Source organism: Cyprinodon variegatus, unplaced genomic scaffold (genome assembly GCF_000732505.1).
Source record: "Cyprinodon variegatus isolate N-32 unplaced genomic scaffold, C_variegatus-1.0 Scaffold1, whole genome shotgun sequence".
Classification (NCBI taxonomy): Eukaryota; Metazoa; Chordata; class Actinopteri; order Cyprinodontiformes; family Cyprinodontidae; genus Cyprinodon; species Cyprinodon variegatus.
In genome coordinates, this window is record NW_015150454.1 from 444,368 (window position 1) to 458,128 (window position 13,761).

The following is a 13,761-nucleotide window of genomic DNA, read 5'->3' on the forward strand; positions in this document are numbered from 1 at the left end:
TAGATAGATAGATAGATAGATAGATAGATAGATAGATAGATAGATAGATACACACACACACTTATATAGCAGCTCACCTTAAAGGTGATGCTTGGGTCTTCATTGAGGTTGACTTTGGTAATGACTCTGCCAGTTTCCTCCTCAACATCAAAGATGCTTCCGCTGTAGGGGGACTTCTCCAGGTCCACTCTGTAGCGCACTAAACTGGCTGGGGTGCCCTAAAAGAAGAAGGAAAAAAGGAAGAAAGAGTAGTTGGCATGATTCTTTACAACACCTACCTTTACTATAAAAAACAGACTTCTAGCAACAAAAGTGCAAAGATACTGTTCAATATTTGTAGTTATATAAAAAGAAACATACTTCCTTGAGCTGAAATGGATTATGCAAATGAAAAGCAGGTTTGCCCTGTGTTTTTATCCTGAGGGGCTACCCTTATGCATCATAATATCCATGTCTATTTAAAAATCCCTTAGATAATTATAACGACCATTTGCCTGCACTTTAACACCATCCATAATAATATCATTTTGATTTACTGGACTAGTCTATCAAAAAATGTCCCCACTGAGGTCTATGCTGACCAAACCAAGCAGTATATATATACATACATACATACATACATATATATATATATTTTTTTTTTACTTCACGCTCTTACTTATGCACTTTAACACTGTTCGTGGTCTTTTAAGTTTAGCTTCATTCGTATTGAAATGTGCTTTAATTTGGTGGACCAGGGGTCTCCAACCTGCAGCTCCATTGCCAGGAGTAGTTCTTTGACTTGTTAATATAACTGTGAACTAACTGTTTTCTTGTTTCTTTTGCTCTGTGCCACTAGATGTGCTCTATGCCAGGTATCCTGTTCTAGCAGGAGCTTTTTCAGTGTAGAGTTTGTATCCTGTTCTAGCAGGAGCTTTTTCAGCCTAGAGTTTTCTCCAGATCACTTAAGTAGGGAAACCAAAAATTAAAAAACAAACTACTCTCTATTTTCAATATTACTATTTTAAATTTTTTTATATATAAATAATTTAAAAAGCTGTTCTTTTCTCATGTTTTATGTTGGTTTTATTTTAAAAAAATGACTGAACTAATACATATAGATTGAGGTTTTCTCTGTGTTCTGCTACACAGGTTCAAAAGCTAATATGATAAATCCTGAATTATTCTTAAAAAGTTCTAAAATTAATCTCATGAGTAATTGAAAGTATTCCTACAGACTCCAATGATATAAGTTTCCCAACCATGTTCTGTTTTATTCTAATATGGTCCTGTAAGGTTCAAGTCTCATGTCTTACTAGTGGCTTTTTGCTACTAAAGAATCCATCTGTATGTTGTACATGACCTCTAGAGAAAATTTGTCGAGTTTGGTTCCTGAGAAAGAAGCCTATCTGCATAATTGCACTTGTGCTTTCTTCAACCATGCAACTTACCGGCCGACACATAAAACAAAAGACTGCACAGCCAAATGAAGGCAGTATATAAACACTGTGTGTTTCTCCTTTATGATATTCTGATGTAGCCAGCGTGAATTTACACTAAAAACAGGCAAAGTAACATAACATTGGTTCATTTAACATTTATTTATTTATGTATCTAATACATGATTTGAGTATTTAACATTCCAATGAATTGTAAAAGTCAAAACTAAATGTCCCAATAATTAATTGCAAAAATATTAAACATTTAACAATTAAATGTACTTTATTAAATGCATTATTGAATTACTGAATATAATTACTTCACTTTATGTTTAAAAATTGAATACAGAGTAAAGTATTTACATGTATTATTAGGGGGTTGCCAGTTTGTTGCAATGTTATTTATGGAGTCAAAGTCTGACGTGTTTTGGGAAACCCTGATTAAGAGCATTAGGGTGTTTTTTTCATAACCTCAATTGACATATTTTGCATTTAATTGAAAATCACTATTTTGTCAGATTATATATGATTTTACTTTCTTCTTTTTGTTGTTTGTGCTACACCAACTTGTTCCTATTTAAATTTTCACATTTTAAGATAAAAATGTGAAAACACTAGCAATTTCAAATGGAAACAGGAAACTTTTGGAGTTACAACTGAGGCCGAGCAGGAGGATAGTTTGCCTACTTCTGAGATAAAGCAGATGAACAACAGCCAGAGTGACATTGTAGAGATGTTCTACCACCTACAGCTAGAACTGACAACCATCCATTTCCCTTAGTATTCATGTGCAGCAGAGAGAATACAGGCTTATTCAGGCTTGGCAAGAACCAACCAGCAGGAGGGCAACTAATAACATCAGAGTCCAGTCATGCAAAACTACATAAAAAAAAACCCTGACTCAAAGCAGAAGAGGCATTTTCTTTCTTATTTTTAACATTGGAAAAGCCACAAATAAACAAGTTTAAAGGTTAGATATTTAGACTGATATGGCCTCCGAAAACATTTTAGGCGAATGTCACGGCACTGAGCACTCTCAGAATCAGTGGATGACTCATAGAAGTAAAGATGCACCAGAAGATCTTTTTGCAGTTTGAATAGAGCAAAGTTAAGATACACACTGACATGAATTTCCAATAAGAGGATTGCAGTTTGGAACAAATCCTGAAAATGGTTTATGTAACATATTCTAATTGAAAATGATTCATTTCTGACAGCAACAAGCAAATGCAAGGAATAATTTACCTTCCTTTATTTCAACTAAAATCAATGCAAGGGATGTAAAAAAATACAGATGCATTCTGGATTATTCTGTGGGCTAAACTCACTGGTGGGTCTTGGTCCTCAGCAAAAACGGTTGTGATGACTGTTCCTTTGTCTGCATTGGGTGCCACCAAGCCCTTGTACAGTTCTTGAGTGAAGATGGGTGAGAAGTCATTCATGTCCTGAAATAGAAAATGATAAAAGGCATTGGAAATGAAAATAGAAAAATAGTATGTACATGAAGCATTATCGTAAAACCTACGTCAATTAAACTAAGTAATTTTAGGTGAGTCCAGTGCCGACAGCCTACTAAATATTCTAAGTTTTTAATTGTACAGTGTATGTGGGCATCGCTGTTGCACCAATGGGGGATAAGGGGATGTAACACCCACATTTCTCATATTTGAATCATGCTTTATGTGAGGATGGTCCATATTTGCAGCAGTTATGTCTTTGAAAGTGATATTTTTTTTTTTTGCTTTGTCTCTTTCAGCCCTAGTTCCTTAGTAAGCAGCATCCGTGTCATGCTGAAAAATGATTCCCATACTCAAAGCTAAAGAAGCGCTTATAACTGTACAGTGTTCCACACTTGCCAACTCTCCCGATTTATGCGGGAGACTCACGATTTTTAATGGTATCTCCCGCCGAGTAATTTCAGTTTCTCCCGCTAATCTCCAGATTATTCAGTGAGGGAAAAAAAGTAAGCTTGTGGGGGATATATGCCTGCGTGTAATGGTCTCGGGGTTCATGTGGGACAAGTCCCCCACACTTTTCATATCTGTCTCCTGCAATTTTTTTAGCCATTAAAACAGTGAATGCAGTAAATTATTTTTCTCAGCTGTCTTTGAAAGCACCATAAGCTTACATATGTTAAGGCAGAAGATTGAAATGAGACGTGATGCTGAGCTGAACGTGAGCATCAGGATGTTTAGCAAACCAGGCGGCAAGAAGCAAAAAACTTTTTTTTCCAAACAATCCATCTAAGTTGTGTAACATTGTTTGGAAATAAGTCTGGTTAGTTAAATGATGACAAGGTAAAATATGCCAATAAATCAATATGTTAGCTAGTTAATATTAATTTCAAAGGTTGCTTCCTCTGTGACATTGTCTGCTGGTTAGTTCATTCTTTGAATAAACCAGTGCTCTTACATTTCTGGCCAGACTTTGTTTCCTTTCGTACGAAACTTTGTTTTTTTATATACGTTTAGCGGCTAACATCAGCATAGGGGCTCTCACTACGGGTCTCCCATGTACCAAAATATTTTACATATTCCGTTTGAGAAAAACAGGAACTACTGATATTTTTTTCTCACAACCTATTGATGTAAATCAAGCATTTTAAAGAAATTCACTCCAGAGAAACCGAACTTCACTCTTTCCTATCTCAAGAAGAGAAAGTTTTTGATGGTATTGGTTTGTTTGTAAGTTAATTTGATCACAGGTGTTTTGTAACACAGCCTAGAACATATTACATTTTTTTCAGAAGCTGGACCATAATCCAGTTTCGAGATTTTTTTCTAAGTATTACTTAACTTTTTGAAAGAAATGAGCTGCTTGTCAGATGTCTGAACTCTACGCTTTCTAGCTTCTGATTCAGAACATATATTATAATATCTAAATTTAAATAATACATGTTCTTCCGTAATTCATACTTGATGAAGTCCATAACCAATATTTTTTTTATTAAACAATACAATTGTTAATAACCAGTGAGGAAAAAAAAAATATTGTTACAGAAAAGTTAGATAATTGTTTACCGGTCTAGGAGTAATACCCAATATATTCTGTGACTATATTACTTAAAGATTAAAGAGAGTGAAAATCAAGGTTTTATTCTTACTAGCATGTGTTCAAATGATGCAATGATTAACACAGATTAATAATCTGACTGTTTTACATAAAAAAAATAACCCAGAGGAACCAATGTCGTCTTTATTTGGCAGGTTGGACATTTTAAGTAAGACAATATGTCAGTATGTGGCAGTAAGTGTTTTCTAAAAGTGAAGCTGTAAAATCAAGACAGTTTGAAGAAGATCAAGGGTCTAACATTGCAGCAATAACGATGAGATGGAAGCAATTTGCATATCTACAGTTTTTCCCTGGGCATGCAGCCTAGAAACAAATAACAGCTTTCTAATTCAATTAGGAAGCTTATTCATACATTCATTTTAGGTTTTTATTTTCCATCCTGAATAATGGCATCATTTTTAATCAGTACCTGCGTGCAGCAGATCAACTTCACCTCTCGCTCTTTTGTAAATAGTTTCATTGTAAAAAAAGAAAAAAAACCTTCAACAACCCAACCACAGATATTGAAATTTATATTTAGTAATTGCTTGGTAAGAGATTTCTAGGACCTAAATTATTTCACAATTAAAAATGCAAAACCTACTTGAAAATAATTTTCCTGATACTATACTGAATAGCTAAAGGTTTACATGAAAGGTTTACAAGTTTTATTTGAAAGTAACAAATCTTAAAAGTTACAAGAGTTCAGTAGGTATTAGAGACCTGATTATATATATATGTGTGTGTGTGTGTAAGCCTTAGCATAACAATACATAAAGAGTTAGGAAAACATCTTGTAAAACACACTTAATTAGCTATGCAAAAAAAAAGAACAATCAGGAAGCAACTCAAACATCTCTAAGAAATAATTAAACCTATAGAATAAATAGATTTCATTTCTGTTGTTTAGATATTCTCGACTTATGAGGCAGAGCCATGGGCAATAGTCTTTCACTTTGATCTTTACGCAGTTTTTGTTTTTTGGCAGCAAAAAATCCATGATCAAGATTATCTTTTGAACAAAAAAGCTCGCTATTTAAGCAAGATCTGTTTATGGTGGAATAAGTGTTTATCTCCGATTTGCATGCACTACATTGATCACAACTCTGTACATACATAATCCCCAACATTTCTTTTGGGGACAGATAGTGCACTGAAAGGAATTTAAAAGACTCACTGAGAACAGCAACACACTTCTACAACAAATCCATCTCACCTAGCAATGCAATAAAATAGATAACATCAACAGCATAAAAGAACAGATAGGAAAATTACTTCAAATAACTCTCTTGAGGTGTTATATGAAAAAGGAAGTAAAATCCGTAGAATCAACTCCATCTTTAGTCCCCTAGAGGCTAAATTGAATCCATTAGACTCATTCCTTTCTACTGTCATTTCAAATGGCAGAAATTGGTTTGGTATCAACGACACTGCCACTCCTTTACCTAATCAGACATCCTGCTTGAAAAAAAGAATCATCTGATGCAATACTGACAACCTAATTTTGAAAACCTGAAGAAGGTAGACTGAATTTGTGAAAAGAAATAAATGTGCTCACACTTTAAAGAATTAATCAAGAGTGAAAATACACATTAAATAGACTTGCACACTCTCACTACACTGCCCTTTTGTTTGCTCAGTTTATAAAATGCTGTAAAGGAAAGACAAGCTCCTGTAGAGCCCAGCATAATTGCTGTCACTAAGTTAATGAGTCATTCAGCATGTGAATAACGGTGCATGTGAGGCAGAAGCACCAAACCATCAGAGCTCTTTTTGAGGTCTAGAAGTATGGGTGAGCAGGTCAGGAGGGAAAAAATGTGTTTAACAAAGGTTATTCAATCATACATTGCAGTGAGTGACATTTTATAACGACAGTGCAGTTGCAGTAGTGTAATGTTTTCAATTCACTTTTGTATTATGGTGTCTGTGTTGCGCCCTTTGAAAGATATTACTATTGCACAATCCTGCTAATGACTCACTGCATAGTCTCTTATCAAGGCTGCATCTCCAGAGCAACAATGAGGAGGAAAGGGGGGGGTGGGGGGTGGGTGATAACACTACGAGAGGTAATGCACCTCTGACAGTTTATAGTTTCTTACTGTGATGCGAATTGTGACTGTAGCCTGTCCCGGCGGCATTAGTCCTCCTTGGTCGACAGCTTCTACCTGGAAAGTGTATGAAGCCCCCATTCCCATAGCTGCCAGGCCCTCGAAGTCCAGGGTCTGCAGCACAGCTAGCTCCCCAGTGATAGCGTTAAGAGAGAACAACTGCCTGGCCGACTCAGTCTTGATGCGGTATGTGACATTGGAGAAGACATCGGCGTCCACAGCCTGCAAGAAAAAAAAAAAAAGAGATGCAGGGGATATAGTACTGTAGAACACAGGAGATATATGGGCAAAAAAGCAGATGTTGAAAGGGAAAGGGTTTTGTTTTAATTTTGAAGTTAAGCTCTGGGGGTTATCCTAATCATTCCTTAATCAGATTCTCATTAAATTAAGCCACTGAGAAATACTAAAGTTCATTGAGTGAAATCCCAAATCCCAGAGTAGGTATGATTTCCAAAGACTAATCCAATATCCTATGAGATTAAGCCTGCAGAGACCAGAGTTATTATAACCAAGGGAACATCTGAATTATTGACACTGTTTTTTCAGACTATACATTTATTTAGACAGATAACAACATAAATGCTTGAGCAACCAGTCAAATACATTCTTTGAGAATTATAAAACTATGTATTTATCAAATCACATCCATGAATTCTAATAATAAAGAGTAATATAAGAATAAATTCTATAATGACATTTTTGGGGGTGGTCCGCAAAAAGTAACACATTACTACGGCATTGGATATTTATATAGGGATCATACATGTAAAGGAATCATGATATTATAATTGTTTAACATAAAAAAAAAAGGAAAAAATTAATTTAGATTTGATATAACCGATTTAAGAATATATACAGCTGAATGCAACAAATGTTCTTATCCCTTGACCTTTTTCAAAAGTGTCAATATACTTTTGGGGTGTTTCATGTGAAAGGCCACCACATAGTAGTGAATGATTTGAAAGAAAGAGGTAAAAGAAAATACATAGATGACTTTTGAAATTGAATATCAATTTAAAAAAGGGAAAAATGTCCCATGAATTCCTATTTATCACTCTTTACTCTGAAAAACTTAAAGAACATTCGGTGCAACTAGTATTGCATTCAAACTGACAGGTTCAACAGGGACAGCCTTAATTGTCGGAGTTGCCAGGAGGTCAATGAAAAACCTGGAGGAGCTGTACATCTTCAGCAGAATAACCTGTCTACAGGACAACTATTAGCTTGGCACACCACCAACCTGACAATTATAAAAGAACGATAAAAAGAAAGGTAAAGGAAGGTATAGGAAGCTTTGGAAGCGTATTGCATTCAAAAAAGAAAAAAAAAAATCTGACAGCTAATCTTATAATTACGAGATCAGTATCTCGTAATGATGAGAAAAGATCTCATTATTAAGAGATACTGTCAGAAATGTCATAATTATGAGATATGTCAGATTTAGGAGATCAGGAAGGACAGTCATTGCTGAGCTACGCTACATGAAACGTGAACAATGAGTGGGTTGACGGATTTAATATGCTTTTATTTCCTTTTAGGTATGCAACACTGGGAAGCGACACTGAGTTTCCTCAATGTGGATAGAATGAGCTTTAGTTTGTGCAGTAAGTCCTTACAATTGATAAAATCCCATTATACTCTGACTTGCTGAAAGTAGCACTGTTCCTGCAGGAGCAGTTTAAAAGAAATTTAAATAATCTTACTTTTTTTCAAATAAAATGAACTATTTTCTAGGCAGAAACCCTGATATTTAGTCTAATCAAAGCCAATTGAAGGGTTTGCCATTCATTTCCACAAAAAGTTGGAAACCATTTTAAAAAGGAAGCAACTTAAAAGAAACATACATGATGCTAAAACATATATAACTAAATACTATTTGTACATACATTTTATATAAGCCTCCAAACACCTTTACATCAGTTTAAAAACATATTGCTACTGCTTATATAAATCCAGTCTATGTCTGAGTCTTGTTGGTTTGCCAGTTGCCCTGCAAATATCTAACCTGCCACCGGTGTTGGCTTAGAGTTGAGATGTTGTTGTATAGTTTATGATAGTGTCACACTGCCACTGTCACTCAAACCCCTCATCTTCTTTACCTTCATCATCTTCTTCCTCTCCCCACCTTCTGCTGTATCTCTATCAAGAAGATGTCACTCACAATATGCCAGCAATTACTTTCCCCCCCTGCTAATGTTTGCTCTACATGCATATGTTTTTTTTTTCTTTTCCTCAGTTCAGAGCAAGGATTGCATTGATATTTCACGGTGTTTACGCCAGATTTTATTTTTTGGGGCGGGGTGGGGGGTTTGAACAATGGTGATATTTGCCAGCGAAGATAGATCAAACTACTGAAGTATGATGTGCTTCATCATGTGCCTCAACTGCTTCATGAATAACAGCTTTAGGACTTGTTCTGTCAAAAATTTGACTTTGGTTAGAGAAAACGTGTGTCTCTCAAAGAACACTGTATTTTGGTAGGGAAAAATGTTACCCTTTGGAATAACTTTATTTTTCTAACACTGAGTGACAAACCTAAATGCTAGAGCAAGATCCAAGAGAAAAAAAAAAAATAGTGACTTTGACAATGAAAACTTACACTTAGTTTCAGAACTACAGTCCCGACAGGGGTGTTCTCAGGTACATTCACCACATAGTCTTGCTGTGAGAAGACTGGGCTGTTGTCATCAATATCCAGAACCTGGACTAATAGTGTCAGGGTGGTTCTTCTAGGGTCTACCGCCCCATCTGAGGCCTCAATCACCAGGTTATATTCATTCCTTAACTCCCTGTCAAGAGGCTGTCTTGTGTAGATGCTTCCGTTGGCACTGATCAGAAACAAATCCGGATGATTGACAATTCTGTAGAAAACCTGACCGTTGGCTCCAGCATCTGGATCAGTGGCCTACAGGGAGAGAAAATGAAACAATGTTTTACTGAAAGGACTTGACTTTAGTTTGGGACGCTTCATGTCAACAAATGGTTGCAACTGTTTTCAAGAAACTACAACTTAATACTGACAGCACCCTAAACTTTAGGGCCTAAAGTAAGGAGGCTGGTCTTATTTAGATCATTTTATACAATCTAATTGACATTTTTGTTCTTGCACATCCCTGAAATAACTTTGATTTCTTGTTAAAGCTGTCTTAACTCATAAACAGTGGACATTGCTTATTAATTTGTAAGAACTTGTTACAGAAGAAATAGCAGATGAATACCAGATTATGACTTTAGAGCCGAACACATATTTCATCTTATGGAAACGGCAACTAGTTTTAGGTTTGATTTATTACATGACTTCTTTGAGCTTGGCAGTGTCTAGAGGCCTTGCATATTTACAAAGCTTTCAATAACAAAGCCCCTTAAGCTCATCATGCAGCCGAGCCAAAACAATTCCCATGTTTGAGTCTTACTTCTCTTGATTTTGAAACTCGTGAATTTGTGCCATTTGCCAGGCCAAAGAAAACATTGTTTTTTCATATACAGAAACAGAAACTAATTTAAAACAAACATTTTTAAATTACACATTAGATAAAGAATACATTCAAATAAAAATATATAAAAGTCAAAGAAATGTAAGGATGAATTCACATTAATAGCAACTGTGGTTATGCAGAGGAACTTGGATAATTTACAATGTTATTATTTTCTCAATCTTTAATTCTAAATATTTCTTTTGTAACATATCTTTTTTATCCTTTTTCTCCCCAGTGTACAGATTCTTTATACTTTTGCAAAGTAAGCAGAAAGTACCTGGTTTATTTAGTATGGAAAAGGAATTGATAAAAAAAAAAATCACTTTGACTGGAGTTGGCAAAGAATCTAAGAAAAAGATAAGAAAACCTGAGAGAACGAGGAAACTGGATAAGCAGAGTTGTGATACCTTTTATCTCAGACATGTGCTTTATTCTCTTTATCATTTACCCCACTCCAAGAGAGGCCTTGTTTGACTTGAATATCAAATCCTTACTGCTTTGTAAGAACTTAAACATATTTGATTTTGAACCAAATATATTTATATCATGAAAGTACATGTTTCTGGGATCTTTGATGAACAAAAAACTGTTGCTTTGATGCGCAGTAAAAAGAAAAGGAGAATGGCCCTGCTGCTGCTCCTATGTATTGTACATCGTTCCAACAAGGCAAAAAGAAAATCCCAGTAAGGGCATTCCAAAGGTTTTCGGTCCCTTTAATGAGATGTCAGAGAAAGGGCCAGTCGAACAATATGCATGGGTACCTCCCTCACATCTTGCTGCACAAAGCCAACTTTTTCCATTTTTGTATGAAACACAAATTTAGATCTTTGAAATGATCTAAATGAAAGCCTAAGGAAAAAAAAAAACATAGTCACCACATGAAAACTCTACACAGTTCTGCCTTAGCAACAGTTTGTGCAGACTGACCTCTCTCAACCTACAGAATGACAGGAGTTGGGCCTTTGACAAACCACTGTGCATCCATCACTGCTGGACAGACAAATAAGCTGCATACATTCTTAGCTCACTAAAAAAAAACATTCCACTGAGAAGATACAGTACTTACAGGGTTTTTGCATTAAACAGAGATTGATGATGCAAATACAGTAAAAAGAAACGATAACATTGTTTTTCACCATAATATTAATGCAATTTTTGAAACCTTTTTATCCCTGAAAGATAAACTGTTTGTAGGAGAAGGTAGATCTCCACTCACTGTATTTTCTGTTTGTTTTTGTTTTTTATAAGATAACAGTCAGGGATAGCTGAGAGAGGCAAGCATTTTACTGCATAATCATATTAAGGTAGCAAATCCTGAGATTTTTCAGTACTTGTGATTTTATTAAACATTAAACAGTGTGTATTAACCTTAAGATAGCCATGCTTAAAAAAAAGTATAATTACGATTCTATGAGGGATCTAGCAGAGACATTTAGATAAGCATAACCTTACTGATTACTACCCTACAACTATCCCTTTCAACTAAGCACCTAATATGATTTGCTTGTACTTCTCTTTGAAAGCTGTGACAAAACTTCCTCCCCTAAAAAAACTGTTTTGATATAACTGTAATAAGAGTATTCACATTTACAGTACTTCGGTTAAACAGTTGACATATTTTTTTGTTATTGTTTGTTTTGTTTTATATTACAAAGCTTTGGTTCACGGTTTTGTGTCAATAATAATATAACACAGTTAAACGTGCTATTCCATCACAATATTATTACACTATGTACATGTTAAACTGACCAAGGACCATATAGTAATAGATACAAACTTCTGTCTGATTTTTAAATCTTTTAGGAAGGGGAGCTGTGGGTAAGGTTATTAGACAAGGTCACTGTAGGATATGCACTTCCACAAATATCTAGTGATGTGAGACTCAGTCTCAATAATTGAATTAAGTATATCAAGTAAACAACATGCAATGCAAGCAATGTTCATAATCCTAACAACTATGGGATTTGATGCCATAATTTTGATGCCTTTATGATGTCTCTGACACAAGCTCTCATGAATATCTCCCCGGTTGTCAGCATTGCTGAGTTTACGGCTCTCCTGCTGAGAGCATAGAAAATGATTTTAAATTTTGCATGAATTGTCAGTTCCAGAAAACCCACTGTCACTTACGATAGCCAAATTGTTACTAATCTAATGGAGTGTGTGTAAAAAAAGAACAGGTGGGAACTGGTTCCAATTACTGTCACGATAATCCAAAGCACTTTAAGGCTAGCATTAAGCTACTTAAGAGCATTATGTATTTAGACTCCAGTCATCCAAACCAATGGCAGCTGCTTGGAGCTGTGTGGCTGCCTCCATTATGTCTCCCAGCCTGCAGGTGTATTCGAGGCAGCATCAGAAAAAATGAGCTGATTTTACCATGACATCAGATTTAAAAGGAAACTGCATGAATCTATACAAATAGTAGCTTTCCTTCATGGCTCTGCTTCTCATCTACTTGCATTTATGTCACTTGGATAGTTGCTTAACATGATGTGCAATTAGGACCTGCAGGCTACTGTTTTTGGAGAGGAGCAAAATTAGTATAGCAAGACAGAAGAGGGTTATCTCTCAGATGTTATTCGGGAGGAAATGCAGTTAGCAGTAACTGATCAATTCTCAGCTTATCATAAAAGTATGATGAAACAGAGAGAAATGCTTGGTATTTATATAATAGTACTTCAAACACAATGCACCATATCAAGCTTCACAGCTTTTAGCAATTGTTGACCGGTTCAGGTGTGTTCAACATTATATGGAATAGCCATCTCTGTGCCCTGCGTATCTAAGGGGATGATACAAAAATTTCACAAAAATGACACACTTCACAAATTAAGTCTCCAAGTCAAGATTATTTAAAATTTGAAGGGGAATGGTCTCTTTGAATGCTGTGCAGTGAGCATGAGGTCTTAAAATGCTAATCTGAGCTCCCTGCATTAAAAAATGGCCTCTCTCTCTGAAGCCATGTCACTCTATCATGAAAGGATTACCTCAAGCAGATAAACTAAAAATAAATTCAAGGCAGAAAGAGAAATAAGAGTGGTTCATGTTGTTGTTAAATGTGCTCAATTTCCCATATCCTTTATAAATATACCAACACATGGATTAAACTTAAAAAGTCAATTTTACCTGACATACAGATGAAACTGATTATGCATTTGTTGATGGGTTGAGGTGAGCTAATGGACCTAATTCCAGGTTTAAAAAGGTTAAGAGAAGACTTAAAAATCAAAAATATCTTTTTATCCCTGTAATAATGCATACATTTTATTGTAAATTGAGCACGACTCCTTGTGTCCCTGCCTATTTAAGATGGCCTTATGGGCAGTTTATTTTTAAGATTATTTAACCAATTAAATCAGCTCTCTTAAACTGCTTTTACTTATAGATGCAGCTGTTGACTACTGCATTGGAATTTTCCCTTTGGTTCATATACAGTACTGTACATGTTGGTTGAGGCTTTTGTCCCTTTTGACACTCCCTCTCATAGCTTTGTCAATGTATTAGGGTATAAATAAACTCACTGAGACACAGGCTTCCATAAGGGGTTATCCCATATGGTATTTATATTGTAAAAACAATGTAAATATGTTATTTTTATATTACACTTTTTAATGTGCACATTTGTATTAGTTTTGTTATAATCTTTTGCTGCTGTAACACCACAATATCCCTATTGTGGGACCATAAAGTCATTTTCTATTTTAT

The 13,761-nt window shown here is 35.3% G+C and overlaps 1 protein-coding gene across 1 annotated transcript in view; it reads right to left on the reverse strand.

Annotated features, from left to right (window-relative positions):
- The window catches only part of LOC107090130 (protocadherin-15-like), a 78,265-nt gene that overhangs the window by 62,057 nt on the left and 2,447 nt on the right, over positions 1-13,761 (reverse strand). Inside the window, exons 3-6 of the mRNA XM_015383374.1 lie at positions 9,177-9,482; positions 6,569-6,799; positions 2,747-2,863; positions 78-218 (exon numbers count right to left, since the gene is read on the reverse strand). Of these exons, the coding sequence (XP_015238860.1) occupies positions 78-218; positions 2,747-2,863; positions 6,569-6,799; positions 9,177-9,482 (795 nt within the window). The remainder of the gene's footprint in view (positions 1-77; positions 219-2,746; positions 2,864-6,568; positions 6,800-9,176; positions 9,483-13,761) is intronic.